At 33.7% G+C, this 26,322-nt stretch overlaps 1 protein-coding gene across 1 annotated transcript in view; it reads right to left on the bottom strand.

Annotated features, from left to right (window-relative positions):
• Msrb3 (methionine sulfoxide reductase B3) overlaps positions 1 to 26,322 on the bottom strand; it is a 113,665-nt gene that overhangs the window by 66,756 nt on the left and 20,587 nt on the right. Inside the window, exons 2-4 of the mRNA XM_090328018.1 lie at positions 23,613 to 23,739; positions 4,201 to 4,309; positions 2,492 to 2,569 (exon numbers count right to left, since the gene is read on the bottom strand). Of these exons, the coding sequence (XP_090184144.1) occupies positions 2,492 to 2,569; positions 4,201 to 4,309; positions 23,613 to 23,688 (263 nt within the window). The 5' untranslated portion in view covers positions 23,689 to 23,739. The remainder of the gene's footprint in view (positions 1 to 2,491; positions 2,570 to 4,200; positions 4,310 to 23,612; positions 23,740 to 26,322) is intronic.

Here is a 26,322-nt window from a genome sequence, read left to right as displayed (position 1 = left end):
TCAATGGGAAAGGGAAGAAGGATTTCCACATGCCCCCAAAATAAATAGATAAGAAACCATGAAGAGAAAAGCAATCAGTTAAAAAGAGAAAAGGTAGGGGCCAGCAGTTTTGCCTAGTAGTAGAGTGCTTGCCTAGCATGTACAAAAACTCCAGTTCAATTCCTTAGTACCACATATATAAAGCCGAAGTGGTGCTGTGGCTCAAGTGGTAGAGCTCTAGCCTTGAGAAAACCCAAAGACAGTGCTCAGGCCCTGAGTTCAAGCCCCAGGACTAGAAAGGCAAGGTGGGGGGTGGGTAAAATATGAATGCTAAACCATAGTCCTTAAAATTTTAGGAAAAAAAGTTTTCTTTACAAGAATGCTAAAAGAAACAGGGGCAACGTCACATCAAAACATCGAATGTAAGGCCTGATTACCACCAGTATCTGTTTGAATAAGAGGTTTTTTTGGAGTTTTGTGATTCAAAATTTCACATGAGTTAAACCATTTACAATGGTCCTGTTTCTTATTAAAGACAGTAAGTTTCCCTTAGATTCAGTCCTTTAGTGAATCACATGATAGAGAAAGAGATGGAGAATTTAAACAAAAAAGCAAAAGGGATGTGACAAATTTTTACCATTTGGGATGTTAACAAATTAAACATGGCTCAGGAATTATCTTTTCATTTTTATTTTTATTTTTTGCCAGTCCCGGGTACTGAACTCAGGGGCTGAGCACTGTCCTTAGGCTTTCCTCAAAACTAGAGCTCTCCCATTTGAGCCACAGCACCATTCCTGGCTTTTCTCTGTATTACCAAGGAATCAAACTCAGGTCTTTGTGCATGCTAGGCAAGCACTCCACCACTAGACCAAACTCCCAGCCCTGGCTCAGGAACTATCTTTAGTGTTCCATCAAGCATTACAACACCAGCTAAAGGTGTTAAAATAAAAAGACGGTGTGTTTTCTGAGAGGAAATGGATGATAATTTGAAGGGTCTTTTTTAGCATGAACAATAAATACATAAGAATTTAGAGCAGATATTCATCAAATATTAATGTGCAATAAAATCTATAGAATTTAAGGAAAGTATGAAACAAAAATTTTAAGGAACTATTTCCCATCATTTTAAAAAAGCTATGATTACCAGTGTATTAAAGGACAAACAGTAATAGAGAGATATAAAGTAAGTTTTACAAACTACAAGTATATATTCTTATTACTTGATTTCCCCCTAAGAAACTCTGTAGTTTTTTTTTTAAATAAACAACGTTTACTCACAGATAAGATTTCTGCCCTTTTTATACCTCCAATCTAGCAAGCCAATGGGAAATAACTTTTCCACATAGATAAATAACTTTTTTTTGTTTTTTGTTTTTTGTTGTTTCCAATCCTGGGGCTTAAACCCCAGCCTGGACACTGTTCTTGAGTTTTACCACTTGAGCCACAGTACCACTTCTGGCTTTTTCTGTGTATGTGGCACCCAGGAACTGAGCCCAGAGCTTCATGCATGCTAGGCAAGTACTCTACCATAAGGCCACACTCATGGCCCAATAAATACTTTGGGTGGGGGGTATGGGGCTTGAACTCTGGGCCTGGGCACTGTCCCTGAGCTCTTCAGCTCAAGGCTACCGCCCTACCCCTGGAGCCACAACTGCACTTCCCATTTTCTAGTGATTAATTGGGGATAAGAGGCTCACGTTCTTTAGTGCCCAGGCTGGGTTTGAACCTCGATCTTCAGAACTCAGCCTCCTGAGTAGCTAGGATTATGCATGAGCCACCACACCCAGCTCAAAAAAATATATTTTTATATAAAGACTGTCCTTTCTGAATATGTCCTTTCTGAATACTCTCCTGAATATACTGTCTGAATAAACTATTGTGTTCAAAAAGTCTATTTGCACCTATTTTATAGTAAAGTCATAAGATATTTAAATTAAAGAATAAACTATTGTCTGAATAAACTATTGTGTTCAAAAAGTCTATTTGTACCTATTTTATGGTAAAGTCTTAAGATATTTAAAGATATAAGATCAATGTAAAACTGTTTACATTATCTACTATTCTTATCAATCTTTAAGTATCTGTTAGACTTTTCACATTACTTTCAATAAAGATTTTTTTCCCTTCTTGAAGAAGTATGAATAGCCAATTTGCTAAATATAATTAACTCTAAATGTTGTATATGAAGAAGCTTCCATAGGGCACAATAAATGCATGTTGGGTCATCACTTGAAAGTAGAAAAATCAAAAAACACAGAAATATTTCTATGCCACCAAAATACTATAACTCTGACAATCACAGTAATTAATGAAATATATGTTAATTCTGGATATTTAAAAGATCTCAACACTGCTAAATCAACAAGTGTATAACAGCAATTCACCATTAAAGTCAATACATTTGTTTTGGAAGTAGAAATAGCAAAAGAAGTAAAGATTCTAAATTGCATACCAATAATGAATTTGTTTCCAATTGTGATATTTACATACCTATAAGTTTCAATATACTTACTTGAATAATGGAGTCCCGCAAACAACACATTCATATATTCCAGGATCTTTGTGATGTGTGTATTCTCCTTCAAAGGCACTGATAAATAATAAACAGATTATCAAAAAAATAAGCAAAGCTAGCCTTACTTTCAAGGATCTAACATATTATTAACCTAAAACACATTTCTCTAATAAATATTTTCAAGGGCTTTTTGTCCTAAAATAAGAATGGATAAAACATGCAGAAATCTAAATAATGCTAATAAATTTCAAACTTACAAAATAAAATGTGCAGATAGCTCCTTCAAACTAGTTTGGCTAACATTTTTAAGATATCTTTTTTCAAGACATTTAAATATGTAACACACGAATTTTTCCTATAAAAAGGCTATAGTTTGATTCACTATACATATATATGTATGTGTTTATATATATATATATATATGCACATTACATAAGATTTCTGCTTTCTACAGTGTCAAGAGTATACCAGAAAATGCAGAAAGGGGCCAAGACTTGGAATGAAGTTTTATTTTTTGGTTTGAAAAGGAATATTGCAGCTTTAAGGGAATATTTTTCTAAGTTAACAATCTTAAAGGCTAGGAGGTCATTGAGCTAATACAAATCAGCTGTGCTAGCCCAACAAAAAGTCTATGTGCTCCACAGCTTGTTTTTATTATCCTTTCACCCGCTTTATGAGGTCCAATTTTTTTATAAACAGAATTTTTAAGAATGACCTAATCTCTGGTTGTTTGTGTGCATTAAATCACTTCGCTAGTCATATACACAACAAGATGGGTAAAAGTCTCCCAAAATGAGGTTGAAGCCACTGCTGGCTCACTGTCCAGGCAAGGGTGGACTTTGTCAGAGATCCAGCATTTAGTAATAAGGTCAGTAAACAGTAGATACTATGACAGGAAGAGAGTATTGCCTATTAACAAGGATCCCACGTGTGGTAAAGAGCTCTTTCAGTAACTTTTCATGAATGAAAAGTTACATCATTAATAAATTTGGATCAGAGGTAAGCTTACGGCTTTATGCCAAGCACCACGGTATAAATTAGACAACAAAATCACTGGACCTTGGCAGGTTACTTTTGAGCTGGAATCAGCTGAGAGAGACTTTATTCACTAAAAACAGTCTTGGAAGCAAACACTCTTTTTTTCAGAACTTTAGGGCGAACTTCCAAGGACCAAAGCCATGTGAGGGCAGTTATTGAAAATTTTTGACATTCCAACCACAAATGAGCCAATAAATACTTTCTCCACATGTGCTTCAAAAAGAAATTGGAGTGGGGTAGAAAGGAACTAAATTATGCTACCTTCTTTTTGCAGCCAAAACGTCTATACTTACAATGGCCACCTTCAAAATTTCAGCATCCTGGCATAGCTCCACATCTCTCATGGTTTTGCTTACTGTGATGTCTTCCCAAAAAATGTACCTAAATCGCAATCACTTCCACACATTTTGTTGTAAACTAAAACAGGCCCTAACAAAAGCCCTGTGACTTTACATAAGATAGGGTGTTCATTAAACAGAGGAAAGGACAAATAAAACTTAGTCCTAACCTAAACAATCACACTTTTCCAAGGTTTTAGAAGTACTAATTTGTTGACTCTAGTAAGCAAGCCCAGAATTCTTTAAATTAATTGGCAAGGAAAAGGATTCAAAGGAGGATGAGGAAAAACTAGCTTTAACTTAATGGCTTTTCATTATAGCTCATCTTACCTTTCCGTCCCTTTCTCCTGAGTGACATGGTACTGTAGGGGTGTAAGCCGCTTCCTCAGTTCCTGCTGGGAAAAGACCACCTTACAGTTCTTTTTATCCCTACATGACCCTGGAAAGAGAGGGGATATGGAAAAGGAGGCCTTTTAGCTTCAATACTAAATAATTGCTTTGGCTGGCCGCCACAGCACAGCTTCTACAGTCACTTGTCAATGACCAAACCACTCCCTAATGCACCAGAAACTAAGTTTAAAAAGAATATTTCTTAAGATGCTACTGTCACTGTGACAATGTGTTCTAGGATGTGATATGAAAAACTTACTGAATTTCACAAAATGGTGGTATCCTCCTGTATATCTCTCAATACTCCAGAAATCCTATTAAAAATTTCTTACATTCTGGGGGTTATATAAGATGTTATTCTAGACTTCATAGGCATGAGGATCAAATAAAAGAAAATGGAGAAAACAAAAAAAAATTCTTACAAAGATTAAATGTATTATTAACACTGTGCATATAAGACTTTGGGCATATTCAGTCAAACATAACTCTGCATTTGATAATTTTGCATCTTGAATAGCTTAAAACCATCATCATTTCATTTCCATTCTAGAAGATTTGACTGTCATGCTATTTATTTTTCTGAAAACTCTAGAGGCATATTTTTCTCCAACTAGAAATTGGGTCTTCTCTGTGATCCTATCAGAAATTTCACCAAGTTCTACACAGTCCATAGAAACAGAAGTTTCTCTAAAGATTAGTATGTTACTATGTTCAAAGGGAAATGATTTGAATAGGATAAAGCATTTCTATTAACAGAATCAAAAAGTTCTAAACAAAGGAGAAAACAGGAAGAAAGAAAAGTCAAAGCAAAGAAGAAAAGTGAGTTAAAGACCTTTAGCAACATGTATCTAGGAAGACTTAACTGATTAAGTGTATCTGAATGGTGAACTAATTTTACAGTGACTCTAATAACAATGGCAGCTTTTATTTCAATCTGTACAGAATGCAGCAAAATGTTCAGACAACACCTGTTTATATGTAGTATTTTATTTTACCTGCACAAATGATGGAAAAGAAATATAACTCTGGGACAGGGCAGCCATTACTCACAGTAAAATTGCTTTTCTTTGCCATCCATCACAGTAAGAAGCTTGCAGATGGTCCTAAATGTAAAGATTTCTTACCATGTTTTGATGTTTCTAAAGAAAGCCTACTCTGAATATTAAATTCAACTTCTTTTGAAATACAAAGAAATATGATTTAGGAGTGGAAATGCTTGCTACTCCTTTTACTTTCAAGGTATCTAACATCACAGAATGTGAGAGCAGGGAAATTAAACACGGAAAAAATTAACTAACCAGTTACTCTGATTGTGGGATTGAAGAAGGATATCAACTTCCAGAATCAGGGCCACCAAGACAGAGTGGTTGATTTTCTATCAGTAAACATGGGGCAGGAAAAGAACAAACAGAAAAGGTAGACCCTTGGCTAGGCATGAGGGAATCACACTGCTTCTTCTGCCCTTGCCTGGCCCGCAAAGAACCACGGGAACAGCTGGAACATCACAAATGGTATTTGGGCCTCCCAGCTCACTGGACCCCATGATATATCAGGCTTTATCCAGATATCTACTAGCTACATTTTTTAATATTACAAGTAGAAATGTTTCCCTGAAGAATATTAAAGGAAAGCTTCTCAACAGCTTGAAGAATAGTTCTTTCTCAAACAGTTGAGGGAGATTCTACTCAATTCACTATAAATATCCTAAAAGTTAATTTTGTTTTTATTTGTTGGGACCATTGTGCTTTTGTTAATTTTGTCAGAAATTCACTAAATAAAAACGTAACATGACAAAACATTGAGGTTAAAATTTTTCTTTCCTGTGGCCACGGTAATTAAAATCTTTACAACTACAACTGCACAATTTTATCTGAAATGTTTTCGTTAGTATATGTTCATTCATACAAAAAGACCAATTGTGTTCCCAAAGTTGAGAGAACTAAGCTACCCATCTGTATGTCATTTAGCACGAGAGAAGCAACTGCAGTTTTAAATTACATGGTATTGGGTTGCAATTTCCTAACATTGAATGCTTTTCTGCTTTTTTACCTTGAGTCATTTACTAAGGAGTGTTCATAAAAAGTAGCTTAAAGCACAGATGCTTGCAAATCGTTTAAGCAAAGATGTTTCTTCTATTTCATTCTCCCTCTCCAAAAATCTCTCTTTTCTGAAGTGAAAGGATAAAACTGTTGGTCAGTATTGATGAACCATGTCAACTATTTGTACAGGGGAAAAAAGGTAAAATTGAAAACATCTGATTGAAGTAAATAATACAAACATAAAAGCTTTACTGGTGAATGAAGGGTATTGAGGAGACTTTATTTCATAGATTAGAAATTACTTTTGATCTAAACATTCTTAAAAACAGATTGTTTTCCACCATGAGCCATCTCATTAACTGTGCTACAGAGACCTCGTTTTAATGGTGAGCTTTGAAAGAGTGCTGCTGTATTCCTTTGTTAGCCTCCATCTTATTTGTGAAGTGAATAAAGATTTCATTCCAGCTTTGTTTGTCTTTCAAGAACCACTAAAAGCAGTATTCACACAAATTTTGCAGGAATGTGCCCTATGTCGTAGCCTACAAATTATTTGGTTTTGGTGCACTTAAAGGTCATCTTCCAAATTAGCAAAATTTTCCTACATCCTGGCTTTTCAACCTTAAATATAAATATTGTTTCCTAACTGTAAGTGGGGTTTGTTCCCGAAGAAATGCTAGTGATTATTTAAAGCTGTCAGATTTTATATGTTTTTATTCATTGGCCATATTATATTCTCAAAACAGTAAGGCTTTCTAAGTAAACTTAATAGCAAAAGGATATATATATGTATATATATGCAACAAAACAATTATATTAATGTTACACTAAACAACTCAATGAGAATTTAGTCAGAGTTTAGTAAATATCTTGCTACACAGTTTAATAATAATGTATTTCTTGGACAAGTGAAAGCTATATTATTACATTAGCTCTTCTAACTTAGCCTCAAATTGGCATATATAAACACACAGACAAGCTTCATTTTTGTCTCTTGATTTCCTTGCTCCCTATCAGACTTACTTTTTTGAAGTCATATGGTGCCACTGTTAATTTCAAAGATATCAGTTTATTTTGAAATTCTAGAGTAATTCATTGGATGGTTTCCCTTTACTATCTTCACTTAGGTACTGCAATTTTCTTATTACACGAGGTAATTTAACATTAGTATTAAGTGACATCTGTTGAATGACCTCTAAATTGGCTTAGAACTATGTTGGAAAGATGTTTCCCTTTATTTAAATGCTTTAATATTGTACTTTGAAGGCAGAAGTGTGCGTGTGTGTGTGTGTGTGTATGTGTGTGTCTGTATACAAATATCACACAAATATGTTTGAAAGAGTAATAATACCCCCTTTGGTATCCTATCATAATCCATTCTTTACAATGTAACTTTGGTATAGATAGATCTATCTTGACCCCATATTAATATCTAACATGTCTTTTTAGATTGAGGCTATTTCATGTTGGGGCCTTAGGCAGACTGTTAGGGACCCCCAGTGAAATGCTCCTGTTGTACAGCAAAATAAACTTACAAAAGAGTTTGCTTTGCCGAGAGCAGTGGCTCACACCTGTAATCCTACCTACTCAGGAGGATGAGATCCTGACCATGGAGGTTCAAAGCCAGCCTGGGCAATAAAAAGCCGAGAGAGGCTCTTATCTCCAATTAATCACTAGAAAATGGGAAGTGGGGCTGTGGCTCAAGGGTAGGGTGTTAGCCTTGAGCTGAACAGCTCAAAGACAGCACCCAGGCCTGAGTTCAAGCCCCATGACACCCCCCCCAAAAAAATTTGTTTTCTGGTGCTCCTGTTTCCTGATCATATGGCCTTACACAAATCACTGCTCCAACTATGCGCTGCCAAACTTCATGGATTTTAAAAGTCAGTCACTACATATTTCCAAGAGTATCAATATCTTACTGATCATTTTTTTCTATAAGAATTCCCTCACATTAGTATTTGCCTAAGTTATCTTTAAAAAACTGGCAAATCTGGAACATGAAGGAAGAAAGTAAAAATCAGACCTTGCATCCTACTATGTGCCCTTGCACATTTCTATGAACATAATCCTAGAAGTGACCATTTTACAAGTATAGAAACTGAGACCAGCAAAAGTTGTAACTTACAAATCAGACATTGCAACTTGAACCCACATTGTCTGATTGCAAATCCATACATATTTCTGTAAAGGGAAAAGAAATGGTACATCCTTCTCAAATGATGCAATAAATTTCAACTATCTTTTCAAAAACTATAACCACTGTAGTATACAAAGAAAAGTAAATACATTTGTCCATTAGTCAATGTTTGTTTTCCCTAAATTCATTCCTTCAACACAGGGTCAGGTGCAAGGTTCATACAGGAGTTTCACTATATCTATAAAATGTTGAAAGGCTTTTTAACTTTCTGTTAAGGAGTAAATCAGATCTGTTACCTAAATGCTTAAAACACTTTTAAGTCATAAATTTTATATTTCAGTGTAGAAAAACTAAACTAAACAAAACCTAAAGATCTTAGAAATTTAATTTTGGTTCTACAAAAATTTTGATTTTGTCAGAAAAAAAGGAATCTACTACATATTTTTCTCATGATCATAAAACATAAGAATATCTTGTTTTGCTTTGAGTTCTTAAGGTTAAAAGAGTAAAGTTCATGTTTAAACATCTTACAAGCAACATTTAAAAGTGGTATAAATGAAGAATACTTCCATTTTTCCTCTCTCCAGAATACTTCCATTTTTAACCATAAGATTTAATTAATTTTATTAGTTATTAACCTGTCATATTGGGAACATAAACAATTATTCTAGGCTTATCATAGTTAGAATGTGTGGGAATTTATAAAAATTATAAAGTTTAAAACAAATACACTTTTAGAATAAAATATATAATATATTCCCTGAACAATTATTTTGTTTGTTTGCACTCTGGCAATTTAATAAAAATTTAAGGGAAAAATGCAAAACTCAAGGGGAAGAAATGTTCTCTACTTGTAGAAAAATCCCTAATTTGCCTCATTTTTTTCTCATATATAGAAAAAACACTCCTGAAATCAGCATACAATTTAAACTGTCAGGACACTTTGGTTTCTACAAACTAAGGCTAAAGATCTTGTTTGATTGAAACCCCTAACATATTTCTGTCATGAAAAACTGTGCAATGAATTTCCACTTTAAAAATATTACTAACAATTTAAGATACCTTGAGGACCACTAATCTAAGACCTTTCCTTAAAAAAAATGAATAATGAAAAATATTGGTAGGCGAATGTTCAAAGTACTTCATTCACATGTATGAAAATAGCATTTCTTAAAAAAACATGTTAAAACTTATTTTAAAAGTTGAATCCTAGATGTTCAGGAGATTGAAAACTGGAGGTCAATCCTCTTGGATTGAGATTCAAAGTCACCATGGGCAGAAAAGTGTGCAAGCCTCCATCACCAACAAGCAACAAGCTCAAGTAGAAGAGCACCAGCCTTACAGCACATAGTCGAGTGAATAAGAGGCTCTGACTTGAAGCCCCAATACAAGCAAAAAAAAAAAAAAGAGAGAGAAATATAGAAAAATAAATTTACCTGAGCACATTATATGCATGCATACAAGAAACCCTCTTTTTATGGCTAATAAAAATGTGTTTACAAAATGCCAGGTACTATGTTAAATAAATTCAATAATTATGTATTGACAACCAACTATGTGCTGACATTATTCTAAATACTTGGCAGAGAACAAACTGAAGAACATACTTTCATGGAGCTTCTTCTACATAAGAGATATAGGAAGACAGATAAAGTATAATAAGCAGGTAAATTATACAATCTCTTAGAAGGTGGCAAGTATGCAATAAGAAAAAAGCAAACCTAGAGCCATCCAATAATGATTAAACAGTGCTAGGAGTTTAGGGCTGCAGTCTTAACAGCAGTAAAGGCAAGATCTCAGCAAGAAGGTGACCGTCTTTGTCCAAAGCACTGAAGAAAGAGAGCAAGCTCACTGTGCTAATGTCTGAAAGAAGTTTCCAAACACAGGCCAAAAAAGTGCTGGGAAAAAGTTGAAAATATTAAGTTTATACATCACAGGCAGAGAGAGGAACAGGAAACATGGATGCATGTGCAAAACATGAATATGAATGTGCTTTTAGGCAAGGAAATTTATCTATACATATATCTATATCTATATCTATATCTATATCTATCTATCTATCTATCTATATGTCATAGGACTTGAATTCTGGACTTAGGTGCTGTCCTTGAGCTGTTCAGTTCAAGACTGGTGCTCTATCACTTGAGCCACAGTGGCACTTCCACTTTTCTGGGGGATAATTGAAGATAAGAGTCTCACAAATTTTTGTGCCCAGGCTGACTTTGAAACACTATCCTCGTATCTCAGCCTCCTGAGTAATTAGGATTACAGGCATGAACCACCAGCGTCTAGCTTACTATATATATCATAATACAAACATTGTTTAGCATTACCTGTTTTCACTTACAAGAGAAATCTTAAGTGAACATCCTTCTACCTCAGTGCTATACTCAAAACAGTTCTCAGAAAGCATTTGTCTGGCAAAACTTTGGATATACAATCAACATGAAAGTTATTCTAATTTACTTTGTCTACGACATATTAACCCATTTAAACTACAGACCATCATTTTCAACCTGGAGTCATGTGAAAGAAGATACTCAATATGTTTTTGATGATGAATTTTGGATGAGCGTAGCAAAAAAACAATGGTCCTTAAAACAAATGCTATATCCTTTTGAAACACTTTGATATATCTATTCTTCAAAGTAACCACAGGTATATAGAACATCCATAAATAAAGAGATAATCAAATGAGGGCCTTGAGTTTCAATTTTTAAAAGCAGCATCATTTTTACATTTACCTTCAATTTAATATCTTCTGAATTGCAAGCCCTAGTTATGATGTATGTGAAATAAAACTATAATTCTTGGCAATTATAAGGCAAGCAATTACTTCTTTTTTTAAAAAGATTTTTCTCCACATATGATTTAAAATGACTTTATTCATAACAGTAATCATATTTCATGCTTTCCCACTATTTTTTGTTACTTCACATGAAATAATTGTATAGGCTAGCTTTAGTTGTAATGATACATACACAGAGTCCTAATTAACCTCACTGGACATTATAAGCAATGCCAAGACAACACCCCATTTTAAACTTCTGAAATTAAGCAATACCATGTTTTAGTGGTACATAGGTGAATGACAAAATTAGTCCTCTGGTTTCCATAATGACAGTATAAAAAAGTTATATCTGGAAGAAATTTCAAGCAAATTTTTCTTTCAGTTCTATTACACTGTTAACGTTACCTCTTTCTATCACCCTTATTATTAGTGTATATCCTTTGCAAAGTTACATGGACAAATACAGTAAGATGAAATTATCATCAAACATCTTGCGTTGGTTCTACTGTTTGTCCAGACATAGTTACACATTCTTTGAAGATATAAACTATGGATCCTAATGTGGAGCCATACTTTACAAAACTATATACTAACCATCTATACTGAATGAAGAATTGTGATGAGCAACACAAAGTTCCAAATAAACATGCTGAACTTCTGACTGAGGGAACAGATTTGTGCAGAGTTATGAAAGAAGACATTGATACTCTTACACTTTGGCCACCTAGACTGACCATGCTGAGTTACAATTAGAATATAGAAAACTCAGATAGTCATAGAAACAATATTTACCAGTTCAGAATGCCAGAGAAGATCCTAGTAGGGAAAAGAACTCCATCTAGCTGGGCACAGTGGCTCACACCTGTAATCCTAGCTACTCAGGAGGTGGAGATCTGTGGATCATGGTTCAAAGCCAGCTCGAGCACAAAAGGACCTGAGATTCTTATCTCCAATTAACCTCTAGAAAATAGGAAGTGGTGCTTGGCTCAAGGATAGGGTGGTAGACTTGAGCTAAAGAGCTCAGGGACAGCGCCCAGACCGAGTTCAAGCCCCATAACTCACAAAAAAAAAAAAAAAAAAACAACAACAACAACAAAAAAACACCTCCATCTAGGTAAGAAGACAGAGCTTAACTCTGTACAAATCAAGATGGTAAAAGTCTCTTGTCCTTTGAGAGGTATATAATTTTACAAAGGCAGGAAATGGGACAAATTATAGACTCAGATTTGAAAGAGGAAAAATGGAGATATAAGGAGTGAGTTTTAAAACTGTTTCATTTCTTACTATAATCTAACAAGAGTAGATGTATTCCACATACTATCTAAAGCTTATTAATATAACTTAATATTAATATAACAAATTAAGTTCAATACAGTAAATGCTGATTTGTGATGCTGCATGGTTTTCTTGAGAGAAGGCAATGGAAAGGTCCATCACTACATTCTTCCCAATGGAACAATAATGATTCACTTTAATATCTGTAATATAGAGGCTATATTTTACATCTCTGTATTCTACTTTCATATCACAAATACCTTATTGTTTTAATTCATATGCAAGCATTCATTTTATCAGCCTTGTTTGAATGGCAAAAAGTCATTTATCAACTCTTCAAATTTTAATATAATCATTTTTTTACTTAAAATGACCATAAAGCTAAGCATTTACAAAAATATCAAAAACATGTCTTGATCCAAAACACAGTTTTTTTATTTCTTACAAAGGATATGAGTAAAAGGAGACTTTTTTTAAGCACTGTCATCATCAAGTGACAACAGTAGAAGGGAAAATCACTTAACTTCAATTCTATCTGATTGGTTGTGAAATGTATAACAAAGTTGAAGTTCCCTGTTTTTAATTTTTTTTTGTATGGGTCTTCACTAGAACATCATAGCCCAAACAGAAAAAAAAATTAAAAACACACTGGCTCATTTCCATTCTACTTTTCACATGCAATCAAAAAGATTTGCAAAAAAAAAAATATATATATACCTTCCCTCTCCCCCTTGGGAAGCATGGGCTGGTGGGTAGATGAGAAGTAATCTCCCCCCACACACACACACAAAAAGGAGGAGGACGAGGAGGAGGAGAGAAGGAGGAGGAAAAAGAAGAAAAGGAGCCCTTCTTTAGATTACCCATGCTGAAAACTGTTTGCCTAACATTGCATATGTTTCATTAGAAAGATAGTAAAGTTTGCAAATTTCATAAATTACATTATACCCCATATCAATTCTCGAATCTAAATTAAACACAATGGACAAAAAAATAAATATGCCATTGACACTCTTGATTCCAGGAAAAAATCTGAGAGATTCTAGAAGAAAAGAAATGTCAAAATTTACATTTTTCTTTTTCACCCCGAAAATTAAAACAAAACTCCTGATTTATTAAATATATCCTAAAGGACAATTCTCACATATATTGATGTATTTGCCATCTTTTCTTTCCCAGCAATGTGCCTCAATAAAAGACGTAAAAACATATTTATCAAATTTACTTATCCAACTCTCCGTTGTAATTATTGCTACTAAAATATTCCTAAATGTTTTCTAAATGCCTCTAACTCTGTTTCTTAGAATTTGTTTTAAAACTGCAATCATAACATTTGCTGAATAAATCAGTAATTTTTAAATGAGTGAAAATAATAAATTTTTTCTGTTAAAATTTCTCAATCTCTTACTACCTCTCTAGAGTAGCATATTCTAATGTTTTTCTTCTAATACTCCATCAGTTCTCTGGATTTTATACTATGAGATTACTTGATACGTATTCCACAGGGAAAAAAGTTTTTAAGAGTGATTGCAAAGGATGTGAACAGGTCCTTCCTTTTGCAGAATGAGAAGTTTCCATGGTGAAATCACACTAGAAAAATCTAGCTTACATGTGTTTGATGTAAATCTTCTCAGATCCTTTCTTATGTTCATATACACATGTAAGTATCTGGTATTTGTATACACAATTACATTATTGGAGAAGAAAAAGGTTGTCCAGATATACAGTAAGATAGAAAAGAGTGTATTTTGAAATTTATTAAATAGGAAAAAATGAACTTTCTAAATTTGGGGATCTGTTCTATAGGAAAAACAGTAGAGCTAGTATTCCTCATATTATTATTTGGAAAAAAGACAATTTTTTGTCTAAAATTCTCAAAAACAAATGAAGGTCCAAAGAAAATTACATGATGTGGTCATATATCTAGCTAATGCAAGCCAGAATCCTTAGCCTATAGTTTTCTTCCATTTATTCATTCATTCATTCATTCATTGTATTCCTTCTGGATCCTATCTCTATGCGACCTCAAAATGCCATCTAATGCAAATCCATGTGTCCAAAGACCATTCTCATGCCCACCCTGCATCCCTCATCCTTACCATTTTAGTTACATCTTCACATTTCTTCAATATCCTCCAGAAAAAAAAAAACTGGCATGGTGTAAAATCCTATTCCAAGAAGCTAGCTAGCCATTTAAAACAGAGGGAAGCACAATGCTTCTCACTTCTATTAAAGAAGTGTTTATATAAACTCGTAAAACCAACAAGAATATAATTCCATTCATTGTATAGATAATAAACTGCAAAGCCAAAGTAGCTGCCTTTCCCACTAGAATGCACATTTCTTAAGAATAAATATCACATGACTTACAATGCAGCATTATGCTTATACATAAGATATTAGTTATTCACAATCATTTATTCATATATATTAATTCAACCATTTATTAAAAACCTATTATACAACACACATAATTCAAGTTTCTGAGATCTAACAGTGAGTTAAACAAAAATCTCTGCTTTCCTGGCTCATAATTTTCAGAAATCAATTATTTTTCTATAAAACAAAATTTGCGTGATAAACCTCCCACCTTTCCCCAGACTTATTTGATATCTTCTTTCTATACTACTTTCTCCCACCATTTCTACTCTCTTGTAGTCAGAAATCTGGATTCCACAGAACAAGTTTTTGAGAAATGTGTGCTAATATCAAACCTAAGAGCCACATCTAATTATGTAAGACTTGACAGGACTGTTATATAATTCCCAGTTCACAGATGAAGAATGAGAATAAAATATACAACATAAATCATGACACACTATATTTATAAACTGTTTTGTTGAATGGAAACTCCTTTGCACAACTACTTAAAGGTAATTAAACTATATTAAAAATATTAAAGTATTAAAAAGTATAAAAATTTCAAGGGCTATACAGCAAGTTGGTGATAGAAACTAGTAAATATAAGGCAAAAACTTCTAATCAGCTACTTCCTCAGTTCTAGTTATGTGAGTTCAAGCTCTAAAATTCACTGTGATGTTATACAATCATAGAGAAGTGGTAAGACATTAATCAAGTATATCAGCTGCATTGGTCTGATTCAACACACATTTTTGCAACAGAATAAAACCTTACAAAATTATAATTACAGAACTCTATATTTTGCTTGCTTAACATTCAAATAATATAACATTATAACTTAATATTTCATTACAATTTGGTGTCTGAACAAACACACTAAGTGTTGAGAACACTTATAAAAGTTATTGAGCAAATATAAATGTGTGTAAGCGCTTAGTAATCAAATAACATATCTTTACCATTTTATAACATTCCTATAATATGCTCATTTTTAAATGACTAACCCAAGTGAAAATATACTAAATACTTTTTAAAGAATTTAAATTTATAAAATTAGGGGTTTAAATTTTGAAGTAAATAGCTGATTTCAAGTACAAAGGCACAACAAAAAATTAAAACTAATTTGTCACTATATCACAATAAAACCTATTTTAAAGAATTTTAAAATTACATGCATCTAGCAAAAGCAATCGTGACAAATTCTGCCTCTAAACAAAATGTCGAGGTTGAAGTAGGAAACACATATAATAAAAATTCAAATAGTGTCTACGTTGAATATTAGTAAGCATCTGAACTTTGTCAACTGTCCTTTATGACACAGTCCTTCATGAAGCTTGTATTTATTGAGAGTAAGAAGAGGTTTGTTTTAATTAATTTCTCTACAATTTGTTTGATAACATCATTGTGAACATTGTTTTTTTTGTTGTTTTTTCTTTTATGGGTCATGGGGCTTGAACTCAGCCTGGGCGCTGTCCCTGGGCTCTTCAGTTCAAGGCTTGTTGTTGTTGTTTTGAAAGTGAAATAGCTTAAAAACTGGGCATGCAAATTTCAATTTATAATTCACACATTGATTTACAATTAGTTGATTGAATGGTATCCAGTTTCTCCAGTAGATGGCACTAGTTTTCATCCTTGCATAGTGTGGACCCATACAATCACTTAAGCACATAGGTGCATTGTGAAAACTTAAGTATATAGAGAATAGAGCACTTAAGCACATATGGATTTTCAAGCCGTGATTTTTCTGCTTATATTATGTTCAAACAGTATTTGTAGAGTGAAAACTTTTTTCCATTTTCATTAGCATTCCAACTCTCTTTGCTTGGACATTGTATCAAAATGATCTTTCATGTATAGACTTTCTATAAACTTAAAACAAGTTTTCATAAATGAACTTATCTTGTATCCAAATAGCTGATTTAACAGTAATTTATAGTTTTATATGCAGCTAAGTTTCCTTCAGCAGACCACCCAAGAATTAAAGAAAATTTTATATTTTGTTTTGCTATGTTTTGAATTTTATAGAATCTTGAAAATGTTATTAGTTAAACATATTGACTGTTAAGAATAATCTCTTTCTTTTGTCTTAAATACAATTTTTCTTACTCTCCTAATGCATTTTCATTCATGCAAAAGAAAGAGATTCATTCTTAACAGTCAATATGTTTAACTAATAACATTTTCAAGATTCTATAAAAATTCAAAACATAGCAAAACAAAATATAAAATTTTCTTTAATTCTTGGGTGGTCTGCTGAAGGAAACTTAGCTGCATATAAAACTATAAATTACTGTTAAATCAGCTATTTGGATACAAGATAAGTTAATTTATGAAAACTTGTTTTAAGTTTATAGAAAGTCTATACATGAAAGATCATTTTGATACAATGTCCAAGCAAAGAGAGTTGGAATGCTATTGAAAATGGAAAAAAGTTTTCACTCTACAAATACTGTTTGAACATAATATAAGCAGAAAAATCACGGCTTGTAAATCCATATGTGCTTAAGTGCTTATTCTCTATATACTTAAGTTTTCACAATGCACCTATGTGCTTAAGTGATTGTATGGGTCCACACTATGCAAGGATGAAAAACTAGTGCCATCTACTGGAGAAACTGGATACCATTCAATCAACTAATTGTAAATCAATGTGTGAATTATAAATTGAAATTTGCATGCCCAGTTTTTAAGCTATTTCACTTTCAAAAACAACAACAACAAAACTTCTCTGGTGCTAACGCTCAAGAGGTAGGGCAGTATCCTTGAGCTGAAGAGCCAGAGTCCAAGCACCATGACTGATTTAAAAAAAAAAACAAAAAACCTTCTCAGGCAAGATGTACCTTGAATATATATGAAGCTCTGAGTAAAATCCTCACAACTGCTATTTTAAACCCCCCAAAAAATCCTCACAACTGACTCCCCCAAAAAAGAGTCTTCCCCAAAGCCTTTTAAATAAAACCATAGTTAGCTATAAGGAACACATAAGAATAGTGAAACTGGAGAATTGAGAGCATTAATCAGAACATAATGGGGGAGAGGAAGGGAGAGAAAAAGAGAGAGAGATCTATTATAACATCAATACAGAAATCATACAGTATTATAGCCAGAGATTTATACTGGTTTCCTCTGTAGCTATTAGAACAAAGGTTTCTCAGATGATCAAACAACAAAACTTTAAAAAACTTTACATTTTTTTTAAAAATTTAAAATTTGCTTTAGGGTTTTTAACTGAAAAGTGAAAACTTTTATCAGAATCCCAACTCCATATATTTAGAAGCCAGTTTTTGTTTTTGTTTTTTTAACTAATGTAGAAAGTCTATTCATGTAATAAATGATATACTATCTCAGTTGTTTTAAATATAATATCAGTTACTATTAATGAAATAGTGCCAGCTTTAAGAATTTTAATTTGTCTCTTTGATGCAATATTTATGATATTTTCTATTTTAAAATGGAAACTGTAAAGCACAAAAATACTAATTTCTTTTTTAAGTGACTAAATAAGTCAGTTTTATGTGTTTATTTAATTATTTTTTGCCAGTACTGGGGCTTGAACTCAGGGGCTGGACATTGTCCTGGGGCGTTCTCAAACCTAGCACTCTACCATTTGAGCCACAGCACCACTTCCAGCTTTTTCTGGGTATGTGGTACCGAGGAATGGAACCCAAGGCTTCATGCATGCTAGGATAACACTCTACCACTAGGCCACACTCCTGGCCCCAGTTTTTAATTTTTATGATAAGTGTAATATGCATTTACTTAAGCAGTTAATATATCACCAAATTCAAGCTGCCTGAAAAAAAGTAAAAGTATTTCTGGAGAATACACACGGTTATCCTTTGCCTTCCTTTTTTGTTAAATATAATTTGATACCTATCCAATACATCCATTGCATTATGCTAATGCAATAGAATGACAAATTGTTTTATAATAAATTCAAAAGCCAACTAAACTATGACATTTACTTTTAATTTTACCATATAGAGGGACCTCAAATAAAGTTGTACTCTTTGTTATAGTGATGACTTCACCTACATATAAACTTTCCAAATGTTTATTCATTTAGCAAATATTTATTAAGTGCCAGGCACTGTGCTAAGGTTTGGCCCCATCAGCCCCTACTTCACTGTTCTACTTACACCAGATGATATGGTATGACTTTCGAACACCATGTGCAGATTATCTCCTTAAGACTCCTACTTTATCCATTAGAACATTATGATTTAAATACCTTTATAAACCACTTAATAGTTGTGTGTCTCACCAAAACATGGAAACTGTTAAGAGTATCCTTGAAGTTAAGTAAATCACAACCATATATTATATGCCTGGCATTTTAGAAAAGTATAATTTATCACTGTAATTAGGACTGTTGAGACAAACAACCTCACTTGACTGAAAATACCATGATATCTAGTCTCAGCCATAATTACAATTAATTTTTTCTGCATTAAAACTACGTGGGAAAAGAAATGTACTTTCTAATCTTTTAGATAATGTTTTAGTCCTGATTTAGAGGCCCAGGAATTCTAATGCTCCAATAGGAAATATCTCTATCCTCCCAACACAACTTTGCAGACTTTTCTCTAAGTCTGCAGCATTAATTGGAACTAAGTTTTAAGATTTAATTAACCTAATGTTAAATGTCAAATAATCATTAATTTTTTTAAATGTCATGAATTTCAGAACTGAATAGATTATTTAATTTTATTTCTTCATTTTAAAAATGAAGAGACCAAGATCTGAAGAGGTCTGCTCATTTGTTCAAGGTCATACAAGTTAATGACAGAACTATGGTAAGAGTTTTCTGGCTTCTATTCCAAGAGAAATGGTTATAGGAAATTAAGAAGAAATTCTGAGAAAGAAAAATTACCTTTAATGACAAACATGAGAGACCATAACTCAGACGCACATAATAAGCTTTAAATTAAAATTATGCATTTTAAAAAATAAGAAATAAAGGATGCAAGCTGAACAATTATAGATCACTCTCTTGGGATATGGCTTTCATGCAGGTTAACTTAGTGATAATTAACTTTGTAAAGAGCTTGTTGCAATTACTGTTTTAGTTCTGGAATTACTTCATACTAAATAATACTCAAAATTAATAGAGTATTGAAAAGGAAATAGAAATCTTCTTTAGTTATAGACATTTTTGTTGTAATGAGCTTTGACTGGAAAATGGAAAATTAAAGCAAGACTTCAAACTTTAATCTTAATTTCTCATATCTACAATTTTGGCTTCTCTTCTCCTTACCAGCACAAAGTAATAAAGACTTGAGTTTTCCTTACAATTTCATTTGAAATAGGTAAAATGGCTTGTCTGGACTGGGAGTTTGGCCTAGCAGTAGGGTGCTTATCTAGCATGCATGAAGACCCACGTTCAATTCCCTGGTACCACATACATGGAAAAGGCAGTCAATGGTGCTGTGACTCAAATGGCAGAGCTCTAGCCTTGAGAGAGCTCAAGGACAGTGCCTAGGCCCTAAGTTCAAGCCACAGGACTGGCAAAAAACATTAAATAAATATATAAAAATTAAAAATTATAAAATATGAAGACACTAGATACTAACTTCCTTAAGACTTTCCAAATCAAGTAATACTTGAATGGTTAAGGAATACTATTCTAACCAACTTATCTGTCAGATTCAGATGGGTCTATGAACTCTAGGTAAGAAAGATACAAGCGTTTCTCTGGGTTTTCATCAGTTCTGTGTCGGAAAAACAAAATAAATGTGCTGTATATTTACAGGACCTGTATTTTTGGATTAGCAGTGTGTAGAACAAAAAGAAAGACCTCAAACAACAGATTGAGATAGCAGTTTCCTAAGTGCCAAATGTATTTGTGGTCCCATTAAACTAAAAGTAATTAAAAGATGCTATATACTTAAGTGCTTTAAAATTCTATTCTAAGGGCTGGGAACATGGCCTAGTGGTAGAGTGCTTGCCTAGCATGCGTGAAGTCCTGGGTTCCATTCCTTAGTACCACATAAACAGAAAAGGCCAGAAGTGGTGCTGTGGCTCAAGTGGTAAAGTGCTAGCCCTGAGCAAAAGATATTCAGGAACCGTGCCCAGCTCTTGAGTTCAAGCCCAGAATTGGCAAAAAAAAAAATCTATTAAAATCTAAATCTGGCCGGGAGTTTGGCCTAGTGGTTGAATGCTTGCCTAGCATGCACGAAGACCCGGGTTCGATTCCTCGGTACCACATACATAGAAAAAAGCCAGAAGTGGTGCTGAGGCTCAAGTGGTAGAGCTGTAGCCTTGAGAAAGTCCAAGGACAGTGCTCAGGCCCTGAGCTCAAGCCCAGGACTGGCAAAAAAAATCTATTAAAATCTAAATCTATATGGACATGAACTTCAAGACTGAATCCAGTGACTGCATCTATAGGGCTTGCTCCTTGTCAGTGAACAACCTAGACACCTTTTACATCCCATCTATTTAATTCTCACAGTCATTTTTTTCATCTGAGTCCTATATTTATCCTCATTTTATAAAGAAGGAAACTAAAGCATACAGCTAGTAGTACACAAAGCCAGATTTCAAACTCAGCCTGACTCTAGAATTTGTATGCTTAAGCACTACACTGTAGTAGCTACCTCTTTAAAATTATCAGCTTTATCTTTGAATTGTTTGTCATTAAATCTTAAATATATTTATATTTCAACTAAACAACTTCATTATGAAGCAAGTTAATTCTGTCATGTTTCAATAAATATGCTATTAATTAAACACTGTTTCTATAAAATTTTAGAGACTACTACATATAGGAAACACCAATTACAAGAATTATACTTGGTGCTTTCAACCACTGGGCTTTTTCAGTAGAAAAACATGGTAATGTGGACTGGGAATGTGGCTCAATGGTAGAGTGCATGAAGTCCAGGGTTCAATTCCTCAGTATTAAATAAACAAAAAAGCCAGAGATGGCACAGTGGCTCAAGTGGTAGACTATGATAGCCTTGCAAAAAGAAGCTCAGGGACAGTGCGCTGAGTTCAAATACCAGGACTGGCAAAACAAAACAACAACAACAAAAAAGTCTATGGTCACACAAGAATTAAATAATATGCCCAGTCCAATTACTGCAAATAGTGTACAGCAGTGAGAAAGTTATACTTGACAGCAGCACAATCTCTGAGATTCTTCCTTAAGTTATAATTCATCTGATTAAATCCGGTTGTTCTATTGCCTAAATTTTTATTTTCAAACCACCTGTACCAAACTAAGTTAACATCATGATAGCATCCAAGCTCACATTCCTGCATGTTTGCTATGATGGAAGTACAGAGCATACAGGATTCAGGAGGATATTGTTAAGAATGGTTGGGGCCTTTATGCACAAAGCTCCTAATGTTACCACCAATAAAAATTTACTTTTAATAATGAAATGTTTTGTTACCCAAATAAGGCTTCAAGATGAACATACCATCTCAGTCACCATAGAAATTAGAGAAACCAGCACTCAATTTGTTCCACGCTGCATCATTTATCTTTATAACATGTTAATTAATTCATATTAATCCCTTTATCTTTCCTCCCAGATTTAAATTCCTTAGAACATCATATAAGGCACTTCTCAATTTGACTATTTGACGCCTTTGATTATTTGAAATAGGAAAGGGAAGGGAGGAAAATAAGATGATTGGGAGGGGCTGGGGAGAAAGAAATGAGGACAAAAATAAAAGAAAGGGTATCAATGTCTGAGAAGTAATGTACCTACTACCTGGCGAATGTAACTTTATACGTTACCTTGGTAATAAAAAATAAAATAATAAAAAAAAGAAAAGACGTAAGATCATTCCCTTCCAGACTCCCATAAAACCTCACCTCTAATCTAGTCAGCTATTCATATGGTTCAAAGGTTTTCATACAGTTCCATTTCTACTTGGTCTTAGCTGAAAAAAATTAGCTTGATGTTCTTTATCATTGTATGCTGCTGCTCATCATAATGTCTTGCATTCGTAGTTAATGCTCAGTACATGCATAAGAAGCTAAATTAAATTCTCTATCTAGTGTAGTAATAGCTATGTATATTGATGGAAATAAAATAAAATCAAGGACATACGATATTTTATCTTTGTGGTTTTCATGTTCTACTTATATAGATACGTAATGAAATTTTATACTTTCATGCTTCACTTATTTAAATGCTAAAATTCATAGTTTTTAAAGTATAATGGTTTGAATTTAAGAACTTGCTTGACACATGCATTGTTAAGTAGATCATCTTTTCTTTTTACATGCTATATTAGTTTTGTTTATCTGGTCTTTGTCAACTAGATCATTTTTTTCTTTTTAACTACAATAAATAACAATCATGCTATAGTTGTTCATTTTAATTTCTTTTTCTAAAGAAATATCCCATATGGAATGAAAAGCATTTTCATTATTTTTTAACAAGATGAATGTCCTATTTCATGTGAGTTAGCCAGTTTCTTACTAAAACTGCCAGCCTCTTTATGAATATTATGATTTGCAGATGTGCAGTGTGTACTAAGGAACAAGAAGATATCATAAAATAGTACTGATAATTATACACAGGGCCAGGAAACTCAATAGGGTTCCAAGGATGGTAAAGACCGTGGAAATGAATTTACGCCAAGTAGAGTGTTGATATGTAACCAATTTCCATCTTCAAATTCGAAGCCAAATAAAAGAAAATGAAATTTGGCGAAGAGGGGTGGTGTACCATTTCCTCCAGCAGAAATACCCACTCAGACCAGTGCCCTCACTACAAACAGTACAACAAGCAGCAACCTGAGGGAAGCCCACAGGCTCGAAGGGCTACTGGCTGGCTCTTTGTCACCAAATGCAGCAGGTTGAATGCAGACATCACTGTGCTATCTTCACCAACGAAACGAGAGGCAAAGAACAGGGGCAAGAGCTGAGTAGGAGAAAAAGGAAAGGCAAAATTATAAACAAAAAAACACAACACAAAGGTTAAAAACATTCAACAGTTGATAGTTATGATTTTTATCTGAAATTACACATATAGTACTAATACATTATTTTCTGACAATGAGCTTACTTAGACCTATGAATTAAAAACACTATGCAATGGCTTTGTAATATATGAACACATTTTGCAAGGGAGTGCAGTTTAAAATAGTTGAAAGAAATAGCTCTTACTGAGTTTATATCATGTGACAGCAACTGTCTGGGGCCCAATACATGTATTGTATTATTTAATTCTTACAATAAACCTGGGAAGGTTATCCCTCAATGTTTATGTGAGCACACCAAGGCTCACATAAAGGCATAAAGCCAAAGACCAGTAGAAAAAGGACTAGAAACCCTGCCAGATCTGGTTGCATGCCCATCTTCTTTCCTCATGCTGTTATGTCTTCTTCTAGCAATTATTGGCGAATTTCCTTTCCTGGGGAAGACTTTTAAATATTGTATTATTAAGAATTCCTTTGTTAGAGGAACTCATTTTTAGAAAAGTAAAATACCTTAAGCTCAACTGAGCAACTTCACTTTAGAAAGTGTTAAACTTAAATACAGCACTCAACTTTATAATTTATAATTTCTAGATAAAATTCTCTGAACAACACTCATAACCTAGCATTAAAAGAAGTAAAAATATTTTTCTAAAAAATTTCTGGAAATGAATCATATGGAAGAATCTCAGAATTGTTTTGAATGTTAAAACTTTACAGAAAACTTTAGTTCTTAAGGGTTTTTTTTTAATAAAGTGTTTTATAGTGTTACAGTTGGTAAGGATTAGCTTTAAATGAAAATAGAAAACACTCCATTAATATCAATGTCTTACATTGCATTTTAAATTAGCATTTTAAGTAGTTTTAACCACATGTCCAAAAATGGATATAAAATTAATGTCTTGCTTGTTTTCTGACCACCACCACCTTCATTCCCCCAATCCCCAAATAAAAGTCTTTTCCTGGGCTTTTCTGACCTCCTCGAAGAACAAACACATAATAAACAGTAATATATTTTACCAAATCACTCTGGAGTCTATCTGACAGAAATCTGCTTGTATTAACATGCCTGAACTCTGACTTCTCCAAACTACACTCACTACAAAACTAAAACATTTTTGTGTTACTAACTGTAGACAAAGGGGAGGAGGAGGGGAGGTGCGTATCACAATGCACACCCTGAAAGACTCATTAAACATAAATAAACATGTCATTTTCACGAGTGACTGCAGAGCAGGGAAAGAGAGCATGCCTTTGGAGCAGACTACTGACTAATAAAAGATCAAAGGTCTATACCTCACAAAACTATAAATAAAAATGTACTTAAAGAATAAAAAGGTCTATACCTCACAACACTGAATAAAAATGTACGCCCCCCCAAAAGTCTATATACCTCATAATGCTATGAATAAATATGTATTTCTTTTTCTTTGAGATCCTTCTCAGTAAGGAATAAAGTGTGCAGAGCAAATGTAATCACTTAGCAAAGCTGCAGCCTCTTTGTGCTCCTGCAGCTGACCATAAAACGTCTTCCCATTCTGTTTCATCAACTGCTGTACCAGGCAGCCTGGGCGCCTACCGATCACTGTGGCCATCTGGCTTGTGTCAAAGCCAGCACACAGGAAGAAAGGCAGTGATGTCACTCCGCAGGTCAGGCAAAGAACAAAGATGTTTTCTACAATTAAAAGCTGAGGGCCGCAAATACCAGGGCCCCTCCAGTATGACTGTGTGATTTAATGGCCTCACTGCATTGCTTTTTTTTTTCTACCCAAATAGTCAGAGCTCCATCTAGTGGCAACTTAGTTTTGCCCATTTTTTTTTTTTTTAAATAGCTGATCCAGTAAGTACTATATTAACACCAACTAAGGGATTACTTTACTTTGAGCAGCAAAAAGTACAGCCTAGCACAATATTCAACATTTGCAAATCCTACAAAAGAATGCATTTTATAGGTTTAGACTCGATATGATCTAAATTATTGTAATGCTCAGAAGATGGTTTTAAAAAGAAACAGCAGCTTAGTTTCAGGAAGCCTACAAAGTGTCAATCCTCATCCACAATCCTCAGCATTTATAATTGAAATATAAAGTGATGTTTCTTCTCTTTTTTTAACCTTATGGTTAATTTCATATTGTTACTGTATCTGACTTTGCCACCTGGTATATTGTATTTGTTTATTTGAAATAAGAAAGGAAGGGGGGAAAACAAGATGATTGGGAGGGGTGGGGGGAGGGAAGTGGGGACAAAAACATGAGAAGGGGTATCAATGTGTGAGAAATAATGCACCTACTACCTGACAAATGTAACTATAACCCCTCTTACATTATCCTGACAACAAAATAAATAAATTTTAAAATAAAATGATGTTTCTGAAGAATGTGTGCATGTGTCTAAAGGCCCTGATGAGATTAAAAGTTTTCTACTTGCATTGAACAAACATGCATAGTTACTGTGACTCTAGCATGTGACATCAGGAGCAACTCTTCTCCAGAACAGAAAATGTACTTTTTAAAGGTGAAATTAACTAA

This window comes from Megascapheus bottae, chromosome 2 (assembly GCF_031878675.1).
Source record: "Megascapheus bottae isolate mThoBot1 chromosome 2, mThoBot2.hap1, whole genome shotgun sequence".
In the NCBI taxonomy this organism is placed as follows: domain Eukaryota; kingdom Metazoa; phylum Chordata; class Mammalia; order Rodentia; family Geomyidae; genus Megascapheus; species Megascapheus bottae.
The sequence above is the reverse complement of the archived record's forward strand: the minus strand, read 5'-3'. Positions and strand labels throughout refer to the sequence as shown.